The sequence below is a fragment of the Rhinolophus ferrumequinum genome, chromosome 6, assembly GCF_004115265.2.
Source record: "Rhinolophus ferrumequinum isolate MPI-CBG mRhiFer1 chromosome 6, mRhiFer1_v1.p, whole genome shotgun sequence".
NCBI lineage: Eukaryota > Metazoa > Chordata > Mammalia > Chiroptera > Rhinolophidae > Rhinolophus > Rhinolophus ferrumequinum.
The window spans coordinates 62,169,318-62,187,467 of NC_046289.1; the positions used below are offsets into that span (position 1 = coordinate 62,169,318).

General features: G+C 45.2%; 2 protein-coding genes across 3 annotated transcripts; one reads left to right on the forward strand and one right to left on the reverse strand.

The window, feature by feature from the left end:
* Window positions 1-33: 33 nt before the first annotated feature.
* SERF2 (small EDRK-rich factor 2) lies at window positions 34-1,867 on the reverse strand. Of its 2 annotated transcripts, none has more exons than XM_033108839.1 (3): window positions 1,713-1,867; window positions 997-1,105; window positions 34-398 (listed from the first exon to the last, which is right to left on the reverse strand). In XM_033108839.1, exons 1-3 carry the CDS (start codon window positions 1,717-1,719, stop codon window positions 113-115), a joined length of 402 nt encoding a protein of 133 aa, XP_032964730.1. In that variant the 5' UTR covers window positions 1,720-1,867; the 3' UTR covers window positions 34-112. The 2 variants fall into 2 exon arrangements, with proteins under 2 accessions (XP_032964730.1, XP_032964731.1); XM_033108840.1 differs by having other exon boundaries at window positions 38-375; window positions 1,713-1,866.
* On the forward strand, window positions 1,105-18,040 carry ELL3 (elongation factor for RNA polymerase II 3). The gene is made up of 12 exons (XM_033108838.1): window positions 1,105-1,125; window positions 13,809-14,003; window positions 14,233-14,268; window positions 14,619-14,731; window positions 14,834-15,035; window positions 15,126-15,205; window positions 15,348-15,417; window positions 15,593-15,776; window positions 15,863-15,905; window positions 16,035-16,206; window positions 16,441-16,485; window positions 16,569-18,040. Exons 2-12 carry the CDS (start codon window positions 13,872-13,874, stop codon window positions 16,677-16,679), a joined length of 1,188 nt encoding a protein of 395 aa, XP_032964729.1. The 5' UTR covers window positions 1,105-1,125; window positions 13,809-13,871; the 3' UTR covers window positions 16,680-18,040.
* The last annotated feature ends 110 nt before the right edge of the window (window positions 18,041-18,150 follow it).

Consider the following 18,150-nt stretch of genomic DNA (forward strand, 5'->3'; position numbering starts at 1 on the left):
CCATCCCCCCAAATCCCCAGTCAAACCAGGCGCTCAAGGAATTACAAAGCTAATTTTAATACTTTGGGGTGAGCCCCACAGGAATAAAAAACACTGGGAAGGGGTAACCCTCTCATCCCCAGGAGTGGCCCAGGGGGAGAGGGGCTACCTGAAGGGAAGGAAGCACAAAAGGGACCCGCTGCAGACTCAGGGCAAAGGGAATGCCATCGGTGCTGGGACCTGTGAGCACTACAGGAGGAAACGCGAGCGTGGTGGGACTGGCTCCAGGCACACAGGCGAAGGGCAAGAGGGTTGGACACGAAGCCACAAAGCTACTTGGGTTCCTCCTTCTTCTCGTTTGCCTTTTTCTGCTTCTGCTGCATGATCTCCGAGTCCCTGGGGGTAGAGATGATGGGGCACTGGGAGGTACCAGAGGGCAAAAAGGACAAGATGCAGGGGGATGAAGGGCACAAAGGATAAGATGGAAGTGGATGGGACAAAATTCAGCATGTGGCTACTGCACTCCCACCCTAGGTGAATAAGAGGAAGAGAGCTGAGGCTCAAAAAAGGCAATCAGTCTGTATCTGGCTGTTGCCCAAGGGGTCAGAAGTCTGGCCACACAAAGGCTATTCTGTGCCGAGTACCACACCCAGCAACACCAGTGAGAAGGTTGGGAGAAGGGAGGAGAAACGAACAGCAAGGAGGGCCAAAAGCACAGGGCTGTCATAACCACTAATGCATTTGAAATGTGAAGCTCCCTGCCCTTGCCCTTAAGGTCAGACCCAGGGGCACTCAGAAATCAGACCACGGGCAGGCACCCGCCCCAGTCCCTTCCTGTTAAGGCAGTGAGCTAACAATTTGGAGCGTGGGGAGGAAATAAAACCCTAGAGGAAGCAATGCACTCTGCCCCTCACGACTAGTTCAGATGTTAAGCCCTGAGGTAGCTCTCTTTTCTGGTACAACCCTTGGTCTAACCCAAGTCTCACCCCACCCTGCCCCTCCCCTCCCAGGGGCTACCTCTGCTTGCGGGCGGCAGCAGAAAGCCCGTCATCTCGGCGCTTTCCCTTAACCGAGTCGCTCTGCTTTTTCATATTCTTCTGGCGGGCGAGCTCGCGCTGGTTACCGCCTAAAGAGAGAAGGTAAAAGGTGAGACGCGGGGGCCTTTCTGGCCACACACCGGCGACCCTCTTCCCTCAATCGGACACCAACAGAATCTAAAACTTCATTCCCCGAGCCCCAACACATTTTGGGGCCTAGGCTGCTGAGGGGGTGGAGGGGGCCGAGCTGCCTGCCACTGGGCAGGTCAAATTGAAGGGTGGAGGGAACACGGCCCCGAGGAGCCTGCTAGAGGCGTGTTTCGAGGCGGCGTGGGGCCCAGACAGGTAGTGGTGGTGTGTGGAAACGATTTGGGTCTCTGTGGGGGATGGGCTGAGATTTGGAGTAGGGGGCTCTGGGCCTATCATTGGGACGCAGGACTTCTCCCCACACCGCTGAGGGTCTGAGAGGGCCTTTGCCTGACCGGTGGATCGGGGATGGGGGTAAGGAGTGTTTCTCAAGAAGTGGCGGTGGGTAAAGGGCCGATTTCCGGGCTACGAGTGTGAGGGTCGCCTAAAAGCGCTCCCAGAAAAATGCCTCATTGTAGAAGCCAGGAGGAGGGCAGTGCCGGGATTCGGCAGTCATGTTTGTAGTGGACGGGGAAAAACGGGCAAGAGGAGGGGGTTCTCAGTGCTCACGGGTCATGGCGACGGCAGCGGCTCCGGCCTGCCTCCGTTGCGTCCCCTCGTACAGTACGACGTTACAGGCCCCGCCCCTTTCTCGCAGCGTAATGAAGTCGTTCTTTCCTCCCCGCCCATTCGCTCCGGGACACCGGCTCCCATTGGGCAGGAAGAAACACGTGGGGCCCCGGGCCTCGCTGGCACCTGGGCAGATGAGGGGCGGAGTTCGCAGGCGTAGCCCGCTGGGTGGGGCGGGGCTTCCCGAGAGAAAAGTTGGGTCGGGCGGAAAGAAAGTAGGCCGGGTCACGTGGGGAGGGTGGGGGTGGAGGGGTGCGGCTGGCTATGTGGCGCTCCCGCGGGCTGGAGCACGTGACCTGACAGAGTGACCTCAAGCGGGGATGGTTTGGGACTCTGACAAACTCTGGGGAGCTGAGGGTGGGGGCCGAAATGGTCCAGCCGATTCTGTGTTACTAGGACTCTGGGACTAAACTTGGCGCTGTTACTCAGTATCCCCACCACCTTTTGGACGCTCGAGTTCTTCACATATCATGTAAAATCATGTACAAACGCCACTTCAGAAACCCTTTCCAACCACGTAGTCCCACCACCCCAAACCCTTTTAATATAGAAATTTCGCAGCCACGTCTGGTATGTCCTAAAATTTTGATTCTGCCCATTTCCCTAGAGAAACTTCAAATGTGGAAATGCAGTGGCTTAGAAGTATTTGAGGATCCCCAAAATCATAGACGATGGATTTAGATCAGGGAGAAAGAGACTGGGAAATACACATACCATTTATGTCCATTTCTCCCTCTGGACGTTTCCGCACTGTAGTATCTATCTCCAAGCCACACGTGGTTTTTAGTATCAGTTGAAGAGCGTGAAGCTTAGGTTTCCCACTAAACTCATTCTCATTCCTAGCCCCATTAATCTCGTGTGTATAAAACTCCCCAACAGCCCTGAAGAATTCATTGGATAAAGGAGAAATTCTTAGGAAACATTATTGGAAAGAACTGGTTGTGAATTTTAACTGGTGATTCTCTCCAGCTAGTGCCCATAACAGAACCCAGCTGAGGCTGGAACTTCAAACTGGCTTCCCCCTCAACATCGAGCTGATGGAAGGCACTAAGTACCATCCTCATCAGTACCATCCTCATGATTTTTGCCATACCCAAGTATCACTTGAACTATTGTCTATTACTTAATTTTTTTGTATCAGTCTTAAAGGATATAACTCAGACTTCATATTCTTTTAGTAAATTAACCAGTATCACTTAGCCAAAAACAGAAAGTAACTATAAATATAAATACAATAAAAGTGAAATGTTATTACACTCTACCAAAAATATTGTCACAGATGCTGAGCCTGAGGTCTGCCCTCTCTTTCTTAAAAGAGAAACTAACAAGTGTTAGAGAAAGCTTCCAAACTGAAGCTTTCTCTTGACATAATCAGAAGGTTGAAAAACATTTAATGTTTATGCTTTCAATGTTATTTAATGCTATGTCTCTATACTAACTAAAATTACTTCTCACACCACCATAACACATATCCCACTCTTTGGTAATACTAAATGTAGATCAACATCAGTGGCACCCATAACAATGTACAAATTCTGACTCTGCTACTTACTGGATTTAATTTGGGACACTTACTTTCTTCATGTTTCAATTCCTTTATGTGAAAAATGGGAATAATATCTACCCCTTAGTGTTGTGGAAACGATTAATATACATGTAGATAACTTGATATAAAGGGCCTGGCCCATGATAGGCTTTCGGTTAATGTCTCCTCCATTTCCCTTCTTCTAATCTTAAAACTTCCTCTTCTTTCTCCAAATTCCCCTAACCCATCTGTGGTAGCCAGTCTCTGACATGGCCCCTAATGGTCCCTCCCTCCTGATATTCACATCCTTGTGTTGTCCTCTCCCACATAGAATCTGGGTTGGTCTGTGTGACTAACAGATAATGGCAGAAGTGATGGTATGTCATTTCTGATGCTAAATCATAAAAAATATTGTGGCTTCTGTGTTGTCTCTTGGATCACTGGCTCTGGGGGAGCCAGCTGCCATGTCAGGAGGAGAAGCCCACCTGGTTAAGAACTGAGGCTGCTGGTCAACAGCCAGATAGGAGAGAAAATACCTCCATTTAAACTCAGCACAGAGTTGAGAGTTAGGAAATAAATTACAGAGAATGAGGACCCCAGGCTCTGAAGCAGAGAAGGAGGTGAGGCAGTGTTTAGGGACCCCAGATATAAAGTGAGAAGGTGAGGAATTTGGACTCAAAGGGTTAGACATCACCTGCAGAACAACAGCAACAGTCTGACCACAATTCGTAAGAATCTGGGCTATCTGGCTTTCCAGCCCCACATTCCCAATGGAGTCAAGCCACATGGGTCCCTTTGCATGTGGACAGACCACAGAACCAGCCCCATGGGGAAAACCAAGCCAGCCAGGGATGAATGAAATAGTGTAGGACGAGGAAGCAAGTTTTCTTTGGCACTTCCTTATCAACTCCAGCAGCTCAGGTAGGTGGGAGAGTGGAACAACTCCGTAACCAGTCTCCTTTTATCAGCTCACCCCACCCTATCCCCATGCCCAAGAGTCTATTTCCAATCCTATAGAACCTAGACTAGTTGCCATACCTCCAATCTAATTTTTCCAGAAGGTGCTCAAAAAATTCCCTCAATCTTTCAACATTCATTATGTTGTGCACCAACTATTGTATTAGGCATTAGGCATACAGTGATGAACAAAGCATATATACCGTGTTTCCTCGAAAATAAGACCTAGTCAGACAATCAGCTCTAATGCGTCTTTTGGAGCAAAAATTAATATAAGACCCAGTATTGTATTATATTATTTTATATTATATTATATTATATTACATTACATTATATTATATTATACCTGATCTTACAGTAAAATAAGACCGGGTCTTATATTAATTTTTGCTCCAAAAGACGCATTAGAGCTGATTGTCTGGCTAGGTCTTATTTTCAGGGAAACACGGTATCTCTATATTCATGAAACATAGTGTAGAGAGGAAACAGCTCCCTCTCTTGTATATATATAGCACATACATATGTATTTCTGTGTGTGTATATATATACCTACATATGTATATGCAAATTGTGATAATTGCTTTGAAGGAAAAGGACAGTCTATGCAAGGATGATATTCAAAATATTTAACGGTGCACAGCATAAGCACCTATCAATCAAAACAGATGTCAGTATAATCTGAATGAAGACTATCTGTGAACAATTCTTCCTGTCCTCGTAAGAAATCACAGTACTGCTGGAGTGGTGACATCAAATTTCTGAAGAAAAGTAATTAACAACCTAGACTTTTTTTTATATTAAATAAAGCAAAATCTTTATTTTTATCTGACTTCAAACTGAAATTTAGCATTTTTTTAAGTGCTAACTGTATTTTATTTATTTATTTTTATTTTTTATTAGTTTCAGGTATACAAAACAACTATTGATTAGACATCTATATACTCACAGAGTAATAACCCCAATAAGTCTATTACCCAGCTGACATTTTACATAGTTATTAGAATATTATTGACTATATTCCCTATGCTGTACTATATATCCCCATGACTTTTTTTTTTTAATTGGGGAAGGGCAATAGGACTTTATTGGGGGAACAGTGTATCAATCTTAGTTGTGGAGGGTGCCGTTCAGCTTCAAGTTGTTGTCCTTTCAGTCTTAGTTGTGGAGGGCGCAGCTCTAGGTCTAGTTGCAGGGGGCGCAGCCCACCATCCCTCGCAGGAACCGGCAACTTTGTGGTTCAGAGGACGTGCCCCAACCAACTGAGCCATCTGGGAGCTCAGCGGCAGATCAGCTCAAGGTGCCGTGTTCAATCTTAGTTGCAGAGGGCGGAGCCCACCATCCCTTGGGGGACTCCAGGAGTTGAACCCGGCAACCTTGTGGTTGAGAGCCCACTGGCCCATGTGGGAATCGAACCGGCAGCCTTCGGAGTTAGGAGCACGGAGCTCCAACCTCCTGAGCCACCGGGCCGGCCCCTATTTTTTTTTTTAATTATTGTTGACATTCAACATTATTTTATATTAGTTTCAGGGTCAACTTAGACTTTTTCATTCAGCCAAGCTATCAATTAAGTATGATAATAGAATAAAGACATATGAAGTCTCAAAGAACTTATTTACCATGCACCCCTTTCAGGAAGCTATTGGAGATGTACTCCACCAAAATGAAAGAGTAAACAAACAAACAAAAGTCATAAAAACCAGGAAAAAGGGTATACAATCTGGGAGATAAGTAAAGGATATCCTCTGGCTGCTGGTGAAAGATCCAAAGATGATACGTAGCTTTGCAGCAGGCTTAGAGAGAAACCATTTCAGACTGGAAGAAAAATGGAAATGATTAAACTGATTATCTGATTGTACTTGAATATACTGAGAGATCTCTAGAAGAGAATACGAGAATTAATTAATAATAAGTTCATAGACAAATAAGTAAACAAACTAAAAAAAAGAATATTATTAATTTCAGGAGGAAAACATACAAGAAAGGAAATGTAAACAGTACACTGTGTCATCTTGTAAATAACATTTACATACTCATAAAATGTAAACATTCAATATTGATCTAACAAAAGTAATATTACTATGATAGGAAGATGGAGATCAAGTACATGCGTATTTGTGGGGAGGATGAAAGCATTAAATCCTCATTTTTAAAATAGAAGTCAGTGGCTAATATCTGAAATTAAAAATCCAAAAATGGCATCATATTTAGAAAAAGCAATAAATGCCAGAAGAAACAGCTAAGAGACTTGTAATCTCCTTTAAGAACTGGGAAGCAGATTGGGATAAGGGTTACTATTTTTCATTGTTAAGTCTTATATAGAATTTGTATGTACATGTGTAACTTCCATAAAAATAAATAAATAGTTAAAAACCCAGTCATGGTAATGAATGAAATAGTCTAGGAGGAGAGAGTAGAATGAGAAAGAGATCTAGGCAAATTCGGATCTCTTAGGAACTCTTCAGTTACTATCTTCCTCACCTCTGCCCCACACTCCCAGTGGGCAAAAAGTCTGGATTGAGAGGAAAAAATGTGTTGATAGAAAGAGAAGAACCTCCACGAGCAGATCCAGAGATAAGGATTCCCAGGATAAGAGAAGAATGCAGAAAGAGTATGGCTAGGGTTATCCCTCTAGGAAAGGTGGCTTTGCATTGGTAACATGTTCTAAGTCCTGGGAAACCCAGGGATGGCTGAGGTCTCCATTCTTGAAAAGTTACTAAATATGGATCAGGAAATGTCTAAGGAGGGGGGCTAAAGCACTTTCCCCCTTCACCTTGGGCTTCTCCTGGCCTGGGTGATGACATCTCATTCCTCACCACTGGTGCTCTTGAATGGATCCTTGCCTCCACCAAGTACCTCCTCCCTGTCCTACCTACCTTTGTGAACATATCATGAGCAAAGAAAGCCAAGGTCTCAGAACAACACCTGCTCCCAGATACCTGTGCTTCTTCCTTGGTTCAGCCAAATTGTATTTGTATTATTCAGACATTCATAAATTCTATCTTCTCTCCCCTCTCTGAGAGACAGCAGGGGGATAATGTGAGTTTCCCTGACAGTCTTCAACCCCTTCCCAATTCCAATTCTCTACTTCCTGTAACCCCCTCTGGGCTTACTAAAATCCTTAGCTACTACACAGTCCTGTCAATCATCTCTCCTGTGGCAATCTATTTATCTGTTCCCTTTAAGTGTTCCCTTTCTAATTCTCCCTCAGCTCTTTGGACAGAAGTTCGGAGGCAAGGAGCTAATACATAGTAGAGTCTGGGCTATCTTGCTGGAAAATATGTATGGCCCTACTCCTGCTAGACTCAAGACAGGGTTTCAAGTTCTTGTGCTGGGGCCATCTGTTAAAGTGTACCTTCAATACAGCAGCAGCAGGACCCTGGGAGAACATGTACCTCCCAGTAAAGTGAGCTCTGTCAGTGCAGAATGACACATCAGAGCCACAAGGCTGCAGGCCTAGAAGACTCTGGTAAGGAGAGAAACATCCCCATATCCAATGGACAGGATCCCTAGGTCCAAAGCATGTGGTGATGAGGAGGATAAGAGGAAAAAGGATGAGAAGATCCAAAACAAAGACTATAGAAATAGGGTTGCATGATATGATATAGAAGAGTATGTGCTGCTGATGTGGCATGACCTTGTAAGTGTGGAGGGTAAGCACAGGCTATGGAGCCAGGTGGCCTGAGTTCAAATCCTGACCAGACCACTCAAAAGGGTTCTTACTGCCATGGACCCCTTTGGAAGTCTAGTAAAGCCTATGGAACCCTTCTTAGAGTAATGTTTTTAAGTACATTTTTTTTAAAGTGTGTTTTTCCAGGACCCATCAGCGCCAAGTGAAGTAGTTGTTTCTATCTAGTTGTCGAGGGCACAGCTCACAGTGGCCCATGCAGGGACTGAACCGGCAACCTTGTTGTTAAGAGCACCGCGCTCTAACCAACTGAGCTAACCAGACGCCCTTTAAGTACATTTTTTAAAATATGGTATTTGTACACCCATGTTCATAGTAGCATTATTTACAATAACCAAAACATGGAAGCAATCCAAGTGTCCATTGACAAGTAAATGGATAAACAAAATGTGGTATATACATACAATGGAATCTTATTTAGTCTTAAAAAATTCTGACACATGCTAGAAATGGATGAACCTTGAGGACATTATGCTAAGTGAAATAAGCCAGTCACAACAGGACAAATACTGTACGGTTCCACTTATGAGGTATCAAGAGTAGTCAAATTCACAGAAACAAAAAGGAGAAAGGTGTCTGCCAGGGCTGGGAGGAGTGGGAAATGGGGATTTGTTGTTTAACGGGTATAGAGTTTCAGTTTTACAAGATGAAAAGAGTTCTGGAGATTGGCTGCACAACAATGTGAATATCCATAACACTACTGAACTGTACACTTAAAAATGGTGAAGATAGTAAATTTTGTTTTGTATTTTACCACAATTAAAAATTAATGGGGCAGCCGGTTGGTTCAGTGGTTAGAGTGAAGTGCTCATAACACCAGTGTTGCCAATTCAATTCCCACATGGGTCAGCAAGCTACACCCTCCACAACTACATTGAAAGCAATGGCTTGAGCTTGGCGCTGAGCTGCACCCCCCACAGCTAGATTGAAAAACAACAACTTGACATGGAGCTGATGGGTCCTGAAAAACCACACTGTTCCTCAATAAAATAAAATAAAGTTTTAAATTTTTAAAAAATACATAGGATCATAAAGGAAAACAATTATATTCAGATAAAGTTATCAAAATTTAAAAATGATTGTGGTGTAGTAATTGCATTTTAATGCAGTAAATAAACATTAAATCAACAATTACTAGGGGCGGCCGGTTAGCTCAGTTGGTTAGAGTGCAGTGTTCTTAACATCAAGATTGCCAGTTTTATCCCCACATGGGCCACTGTGAGCTGCGCCCTCCACAACTAGATTGAAACAGCTACTTGACTTGGAGCTGATGGGTCCCGGAAAAACACACTTAAATAAATAAAAGTTTTTAAAATATACATATATATAAATAAAAAATTACTAGTGGCAAGTCTAATAATGATTGTAATTATACAGTGGTGATGAATGCAAATAATATTTAAATATCTCTCCAACAATTGTAATGTGAAATGAAAAGACTCTTTTTTCTATTGGTGAGAACGTCACAGGTACTGGCAGCACCGGTGGCTTATTGCCTACCTTCATAATCAAGGGAGATGTTGAACATTGGTTAGAGGTTAGTGAAAATAAAGATGTAATTTTTTGCCTTCCAAGTTCACAGAATCCCTGAATTGCAGACCCAGGTTTAGAACCTCTCCTTTGTGACCTTGAGTAAGCCACTTAGCTTCTCTAAGCTTCAGTTTTCTCATCAGTCCTTAGTGTTAAACACATTCCTAACTCATTTACTCTCACACTTCTAGGCAATTATTTCACACCATTTTCATACCTCAACCCTCATCATTCCTCCCTCATCCTTTCACTCAGTTGCTTCCTACTTCAGAGAAAATTGAAGCAATCTGAAGAGAACTTCCCCAGACCCCCACCACATCTACCAACCTTCTGTACCTGCATCCACCTTCTCTGACTATGTGGCCTGTTACCATAGATGAACTGCCCATACTCCTATGGAAAGCCAATCCTGAACTGTACACTTAAAGGGGATCCCATCCCCTCTAACCTATTCAGGGACATCACTCCAGCAATCCTCTCCTCTTTCCCACCTCATTAAAGTTTGTGGAATATTCCCCCAAATAATTCCCACCAGCATACAAATGTGCTATTTCTCCCACCGTAAAACCTTCTCTTGATCCTATTTTCCCCGACAATTAATTCCCTATTTTTTTGCCCCCATATTTGCCCCCAAAACCCTAGAACTGTTCTTGTTAAGGTTACCAAACAACGCACATTGTTAAATCCAGTGATCAGTTCATACACAAGTATATATAACAGTTTTATTGAGATAGAATTCACATACTGTAGAATTCACCCTTTTGAAGTGTTATGTCAAATTTAATGCTTTTTTAGTATAAGAGTATTCACAGATATGTGCAACCATCACCAATGTCAATTTTAGAACACGTTCATTACAATGGTCAATTCTTAGTCTTCATTTCACTTGGCCTATCAACAGCATTTGACACAGTTGATCAATCCCTTCTCCTTGAAACATTTTATTCACTTGGCTTTCAGGATATCACACTCTCTTGGGGTTCCTGATGTTCCTCCTTCCTCACTGGGCCTCCCTTTCAATTGGCTTTGCTTTTCTTCACCCTGACCTCTTTCTAAAGATATGAGTGCTCCAGGGTATAATCCTTTAGGCTCTTCTCTATCTTCCTGGGTGATCTCATCCAGTCTCATGGCTTTAAATACCATCTATATGTTTAGTTGTAAAGATGTGTCATTAGAGACCAAGGCTAAAATCATCCACACCCTCATATTCCCAATTACTATGTATGGGTGTGAAAGTTGGACAGTGAAGAAGGCTGATAAAAAAAATTGATTCATTTGAGAGCTGTATGGATACCCTGGACTACCAGAAAGATGAACAAGTGGGTCCTAAAGCAAATTAAGCCTGAAATGTCACTGGAGGCAAAAATGACAAAACTGAAGCTGTCCTACTTCGGGCATGTCATGAAAAGGCAGAGTTCTCTGGAAAAGACAATAATGCTGGGAAAATTAGAAGGTAGCAGGAAAACAGGAAGACCAAATATGAGGTGGAATTGACTCCATAAAAGAAGCATAGGAATGAGTCTACAGGAGCTGAGTAGGGTTGTTGAAGACCGGACATTGTGGACATCACTCATTCATAGGGTCACCAGGAGTGGAGCTGACTCAATGGCACATGACATACACACATATGTTTAGTACTATCAAGTTTACGTCTCTAGCCCATATATCTTTCACCTTCTCCAAACTTGTCTATAGAACTGCCTGATCCACATCCCCATGTGGATTCTAATAGACAACGCAAGATGTTCTAAAACTTTTAGAAGAACTAAAACTGTTCCACATGCAATCTTTTGTACCTCAGTTGATGACAATTTCATCCTTCTAGTTGTTCAGCCAAAAATCCCAGAGTCATCCTTGATGCCATTTCTCTCACATACCACAGAAAATCCTCTACCTTTAACATATCTAGAACCCTGTCCCTTCTCCCACCTACTCTGTTACCTCCCGGTGCAGGCTGCCACCATCTCTAGCTTAGATTACTGCAATAGCCTCTTAACAGGTCATATTGCTTTTATCCTTGTCCCCCTAGTCTATTCTTAACACAGCAACCAGAGTGATCCTTTTAAAATAGAAATGACTTCATGTTACTCCTCTGCTCAACACCCTGCAATGACTCCCCATTTCTTTCAAAGTAAAAGCCAAAGTCCTTACAAGGACCCACAAGACCCTCTGTGACCTAATCGCCCCTCCTCCTTCCCTTCCCGACTTCATCTCTTACTATTTCTCTTCCTCACTCAGTTACACTGGCCTCAATTCTTCCTCAAACACTCTAGGCACACTTCTCACTTAGAGAGTTTGCACTGGCTAGTCTCCTTGTCTGGAAAGCATTTCCTCCAACTATACAGCTTAGCTAATTCCCTCACCTCCTTTAGAGCATTGCTCAAATGTCATTTTCTCCAGAGGCCTTCTCTGACCCCCCTGCTTAATATACAGTCAACCCTCTCCACCCTCCTCTACTTCCTCCTTCTCCACTTCCAAACCCTCTTAGCTTGCTCTATTTTTCTTTTTTCTATAGCACTTATCACCTTTTAACATATACTATTAATTTTTAATTAAATTTATTGGGGTGACATTCATTAACAAGATTTTGTAAGTTTCAAGTGTACAATTCTATAACACATCAATTGTATTTACATGATGTGCTCACCACCCAAAGTCTAGTCTCGTTCTGTCACCATGTATTTTACCCCTTTTACCCTCTTCAACCTCCCTCCACCCTCCATACACTATATTTTTGAATTTATTTCTTAGGTGTGTTTATAGTGTCTCCTTCCCCTCTAAAAATGTAAGCTCTCCCAAAGCAAGAATCTGTTCATTGATGTCGCCCAAGGCTCTTGTACAGGGTCTGGTATAGAGTAAATGCTCAAAAAATATAAATAATACCTGTTGTAAAAAGTTATTGTAGTGATTAAATAACATGCAAAGATCCTGACACACAATGGACACCCAACAAATGTTAGATCTCTACCTCCCTTCCTCCTTCCCCCAATATCTTCCCCAGTTGCTTGCTCTTTCAGCACTGCTCCTTCCCTCCTCTCTGGAAAATTTCACTATTCTAGTCTCTCCTTTGACTTTAAATCCAGAAAAATCTAACAAAAAGGAACCCCGGGAGACCAGCTTTATCCATTGCCACAACTGTTTATCAAATTAGCAAACTGTAACCCAGAGAAGTAGGGAGCCCTGAGATTGACCAGTAAATGTTTTTATTGTTGGAGTTGGAGGTTTACTACACTGATTTTTTAAAATCAATTTTATTAGGTTATAATTTACATACATTAAAATGTACACATTTTAAGTGTATAATTTGATGAGTTTTGACAAATGTGCGTATAGTTAATTTGATTTGGGGTGGAGAGCATGAAAGTCAATTGGGGTTATGCAGGTCTAGAGATTTAGCAGAGCGATCCTGCTTAGGAAAAAGAACACCGCCAGGGCTCTTGGGAAACATACCCAAATAGGAACGAGTGGAAACACCAAGGGCCAACCTGAGATTGGTCCTGGGGTCTCACTGCACCAGGATCTAGACCTCCAGAATGCCTGGCAACTTCCTGGCACTTCTTGGCCCTCCAGTGGGAGTGAGCTAGCTCCTTTTCACACCTAGCTCCTTTTCACCCCAATCTCACGTGTTTAGGCCAGGAGGGGAAACCCGGGACTGAGTCCTCCCTCTCCTCTGCCCTGCAACTCTCCGGCCATCACCCACCCCTCCATCACCGCCCACCAGCGGTGGTGGTGGGGCGTTCCAGCCTGCTGCAGCCCAGCTTCACCTCTGCCACGGCACTCTCTCCAGCCTTAGTTATATAGAAACCGGTTTCGGGTTTGCAGCAATACCGCGGGAGGGAAAAAGCAAAAGTGCTGCACCAGGTGTTGGCGTCAGGAATTCCCCTTTGAGTCCGCCTTCCTCTGTCTCCAGGGGCTCTTGGCCTTCAAGGCGCGTGATAAGCCGAGACCGCCTGGCAACCAGGCACTCCCTCCGGCCCCTCTGCGCCTAAAACCCTCTAGAGGTTGCAGGTTCATCATCTTCACTTAGAGACGGTAACGCAGAGTTCAGGTTGGCTGGGGAAACTAAGGCAGGAATGGAGATTCTAGGTGAAGAGTCCGAACGTGGCCTCAGACTTTCTCCCCGGAACTGGGAGCTCCCCTACCGAAAGCCCCATGAGGTGCACGCCAACTCAAGAAATCGCTGGGGTCCGCGTGGATGTCCCGGGGGAAAGCGAAGCGCCGCCCACGCGGCTAGGAAACCCCAGCAGTGGAGCTGGCTGTGGGTGGGGCCGGGGGTGGGTTCCTGGCGGGGGGCGGGGCCGACCCGGGCTACCGGCTGTGCAAGTCTCGCCCTGCACAGCTAAGGTGGTGGTGGTGGCACTCGACGGTGGCCCAGGTTCTGGTTGCGCTCGACCTCGCAGCCATGGCGGGACCCCAGGAGTTTCTGAATGGAAAGTTCCGGCTCAGCTTCAACCCCTCTGCCCGGGCCAGCCTCCTGATGCTCAGGCTCAACGACGCGGCGCTGCGGGCGCTGCAAGAGTGTCAGCGGCAACAGGTGCGGCCGGCCCGGGCTCCATCTTCCCTACCCCCTACCCCTCAGGACCTCGGGCCTCAGCCGGAGACCCCGGCGAAGGGACCTGGGGATGGGGAGCGGCATTCACAGGCTCCAGACTCTCCACTTCTCCAAGTGAACCCCGTGAGGAAGGTCCCTCTGGGCACCCCACGCCAGATCCTGGGGACGCCGCTTCACCTGCGCTTAGCTCGCATCTGTGCTCTCCCCGCAGGTTCCGCCAGTGATCTCTTTCCAAGGCAACCGAGGGGTAAGTGGTGGCCTGGGTTGTGTGAAGAAGGTGCGGTGCGGGGAGAACAGACACGGGCTCAGGGAAGGTACGGTCAGGGTGGGAAGCTGAGAGCAGTCACGGTCTGAGGAAGTTCCGAGAACTGAACCCCGAATGGGGTGAGGGGGGCTGCTGGGGTTGTGGTCCCAGGAGGCTGCGGTTGAAGAGACTGTGGCCGTCTCACCTCCTGGGAACTCAGGTCCAGCTGCACCTGGTGTGCTAACGAGCCCCGTGGGACCCATCTTCAGTCTTAGGCTGGCTCAGGGAGGAATGACATTGGCAGGACAGGGAGGGGCTGACTTCATGGGGCTTACGGTCTTTTTCACCCCCAGTATCTGAGGCTCCGAGGCCCTGGATGGTCCTGCCTCTTCTCCTTCACAGTGTCCCAGTGTGGCCAGGAGGGCCCTGGTGGTGGTTTGGACCTTGTGTGCCAACGTTTAGGCAGGTAAGGGGGAATAAACAGCAGATGAGAAAGGGTTTGTGGGAATGTTGAGGGGTGCTTAAAAGTTCTCCACCCCCGTGGTTTTTTCCTGCCACCCCTTTCCAGATCTGGACCTAACTGCCTCCACTGCCTGGGCCCACTCAGGGAGCGCCTCACTATTTGGGGAGCCATGGATTCTATCCCGGCCCCATCTTCAGTTCAGGGACACAACTTGACTGAAGATACCAGAGATCCAGAGAATTGGCAGAACATGGGAGACTATTCTGAAGGAGACGCAGTTTCACAGCCACAGATGGCACTAGAAGAGGTGAGGCCAGAAACTGCAGGGAGTTGGGATAAGGTGGGGCAAAAGCCTGAAGCCCAGGGAGCCAAGTGCCCCTGCCACTTTCTCTGCCAGGTTCCAGATTCACCGGCAAGCAGCCAAGGTCACTCACTCCCAGGATCCTCAAGGGAACACATGGCACAGTGGCAAGTGAGGTACTTGGGGCAGGGTGAGACTAACCTGGGAATCCCTGGTATTATCTTCATTGAATCTCCACCCTAAATGCTGTAATAAGACTTCTAGCCCTATCTCCTACTCTGGTCTTCATCTCTCCCATTCCCTCTTCAAATATCTTAGGAACCATCATCCAAACAGAGAGCCTGATAGGGCACTGCTTTCCTCTGCTGGCCAGAAACATCTGGGCAAGGTAAGTTGTAATTGCAAGGGTTTTCGGAGAGCTTTGTCCAACATCAGGCTAAAATTTAAAAATTGGAAGCCTTTATTTTGATGCTCCCAGAGATTATATGGAAATAAGTTTCAAGAGAAGGGCAGAATAGGCTTTTTATATACTGCTTGTGTGACAAAGGTATTTTCCCCAACAGAAACGTCCAGCACCTATACCCACTATAGAACTCAAAGAAAAGAGGCTCAGAACTCTGCCTCTAACTCCAAGTTCCCTACAAGGGCTGCCCAGTCAGGACCTACAAGAGGGAGAAGATTGGGAGGAAGAAGATAAACATGAAGATATGGGCCCCAAGTTGGAGCAGAGACCCTCTGTTCAAGCAGGTGAAAGTTAATGAGAGGAGGGTAAACTGCTAGCGTGGGGGGAAAAGGCCAATAATCACCTTCATGTCTTCTTGCTTCCTTTGTAGACTCTGAATCCCCAAACCCTGAAGGGGTACCAGATTACCTCCTGTGAGTCCCCTGCCATTTCCAATTTTATCAAGCCTTGTGCATGAGATATTAAGATAAACTTCCCGGGAGCTGGAAGCTTTGGTGGGGTGGGCAATAAAATTGCAGATGGTAACTCTCTGCTCCTGGCAGGCAATACGGAGCCATCCACAGTACAGAGCAGCAACGCGCTTATGAGCAGGACTTTGAGACAGATTATGCTGAATATCGCATCCTGCATGCTAGAGTTGCGGCTGCAAGCCAAAGATTCATGGACCTGGGAGCAGAGATCAAGCGAGTTCAGCAAGGAACTCCAGAGCACAAGGTAAGGACTGGACCCAGGCTAGTCTTCCAGCTTGACTGGCTATAAACTCTGCTAACTGCCCACAAACCTGTGTTTGTTCAGCGACCAAAAAAGTGACAAGCAAGCCTGTTTTGAGAGAAAAAATTATTATGTATTATTTGGTAGCAATGAGAAGGGAAGTTACTTCCCTCCCATAAGAGAACAGGAGCCTTTTTTCAAAGGTTAAACTTGGTGCTAGCATTTACTTTGTTTCAGGTGCTGGAAGAAAAGATAGTCCAGGAATATAAAAAGTTCAGGAAGGTAAGCAAGGTCTGGGAATGGTAACAAGAAGGTTGAAATGGATTTAAAAAATTTTTTTTTGACACAGTTGCTTTTCTCTGCAGCGGAACCCAGGTTACAGGGAAGAAAAGCGCCGCTGTGAGTACCTGCATCAGAAATTGTCCCACATTAAAGGGCTCATCCTGGAATTTGAGGAAAAGAACAGGGGCAGCTGAAGCAGTCAGAGATCTTTTGACCCTCTGCCCAGTGAGATATGAAGGAACAAAGCAGCTATAAACTAAACAGAGAGCAATTGTCTGCTTTTCTTACTGCTGAGTCCATAGTGGCAAGGAGACCTACTCTAGGCTAAGATTTGATTTTCATTGTTGCCATGTTTTAATATTTAGGGTTTGGGCACAGTGCCAATACTCCACAGCTGTGCCCAGGAGACTAGGAAAAGCAACAGCGGCTTGGCTTCTTCACCTTTAGTTCAGCCAAGTCCTTTTCAAATCCTGAGAAATGACACCATTTCCAGGACAATATACCTTGAGGACATTAAAATTTAGCCTGGTAGCCTCCCTTAAAGGAACAAAGAGATCTTTTGGAAACAGAGCTAAAGGAACTTCTAATACACCTGGATATAATGGAAAAGGGGTTGGGTCTTACCCATGTACTGTAAGTGAATTCTTTTACAAACATGGCTAAAAAATTAAAACTGTTTGTGTCCTTTGTGTAAGTTTATATGCTTTCCTTAAACCTTCCAGGGCAGTGGTTCTTACCCCAATATATCTGAACCACTTCTGGGCTCTCTAAAAAATTAGATCCCCAGGTTCCAGCCCAGGTCTTGTGGCTTAGAATCTCCAAAATTATGGTTAGGCATCTATTTCAAAGCACTATGAATGATCCTGATACATACCATGCTATAAGGCTCTACCAAATCCATTTTATAACTGACAACTAGAGAGTACAGTAGGAATAAAGTTCTTTTCTAAACATCAAGGTTGAAGGTAACATAATTAGGGCTCCTACCTGGAATTATCCAGTTACTGAAAACTATAACTGTGGATAGGATTTGTATTTGCTCACAAAAAGGAAAAGGGGAAACGGTTCAATTCATTTGAATAAAAGATCACACCAGTCCTATCCTTTTCATTCCTTTGTTGCAGAAGAAACGTAGGAATGATACTGCTGTTCCCAGTCCACTAGAGAGGGAAGTTAATAGGCCACACCCTGAGCTTTGGGGGAGAGAGCTGCACCCAGCAGTGTCAGCAATTCCTGAAACAATTTGGATGGAACCCCAACCTGATGTCACACCCACAGGGCATTTCTAGGCAGACAACAGCCCTTGGGAGCTATAAACATGCTCAGCTGCATGGCAAGGATAAATAGCAACCCATCCTTAGGGCATGGACACTGTCAGAAACAGCCCAACAAGAAAGGTCCCTCCCTCACCTATTCTAATTATCAGGCTAGGGGCCTGGGCAATAAACATGCAAGGATTGAAAGACAAAATTTGGAAAGTATTTACAGGTGATAACTATGGACCCAGTTAGTTGGTAGCCACTAGCCCTATATGTGACTATTTAAATTAATGAAAATGTAAAATGTAGTTCTTAGCCACATTTCAAATGTTCAATAACTACATTAGACAATGAAGATTACAGAACATTTCCATTGCAGAAAGTTCTATTGGACAGTGCTGGTCTG

Excerpts from the sequence above, each read along its gene's own strand:
- SERF2 (XM_033108839.1), bottom strand. Across the intron at positions 399-996 it reads GCTGCCGCCCGCAAGCAGAG|TGCCCCATCATCTCTACCCC; the intron begins GTAGCCCCTGGG and ends GGTACCTCCCAG.
- ELL3 (XM_033108838.1), top strand. The coding sequence starts at position 13,872 with ATGGCGGGACCCCAGGAGTTTCTGAATGGAAAGTTCCGGCTCAGCTTC. Across the intron at positions 15,206-15,347 it reads ATGGCACAGTGGCAAGTGAG|GAACCATCATCCAAACAGAG; the intron begins GTACTTGGGGCA and ends CAAATATCTTAG. Across the intron at positions 16,207-16,440 it reads AAGGAACTCCAGAGCACAAG|GTGCTGGAAGAAAAGATAGT; the intron begins GTAAGGACTGGA and ends ACTTTGTTTCAG.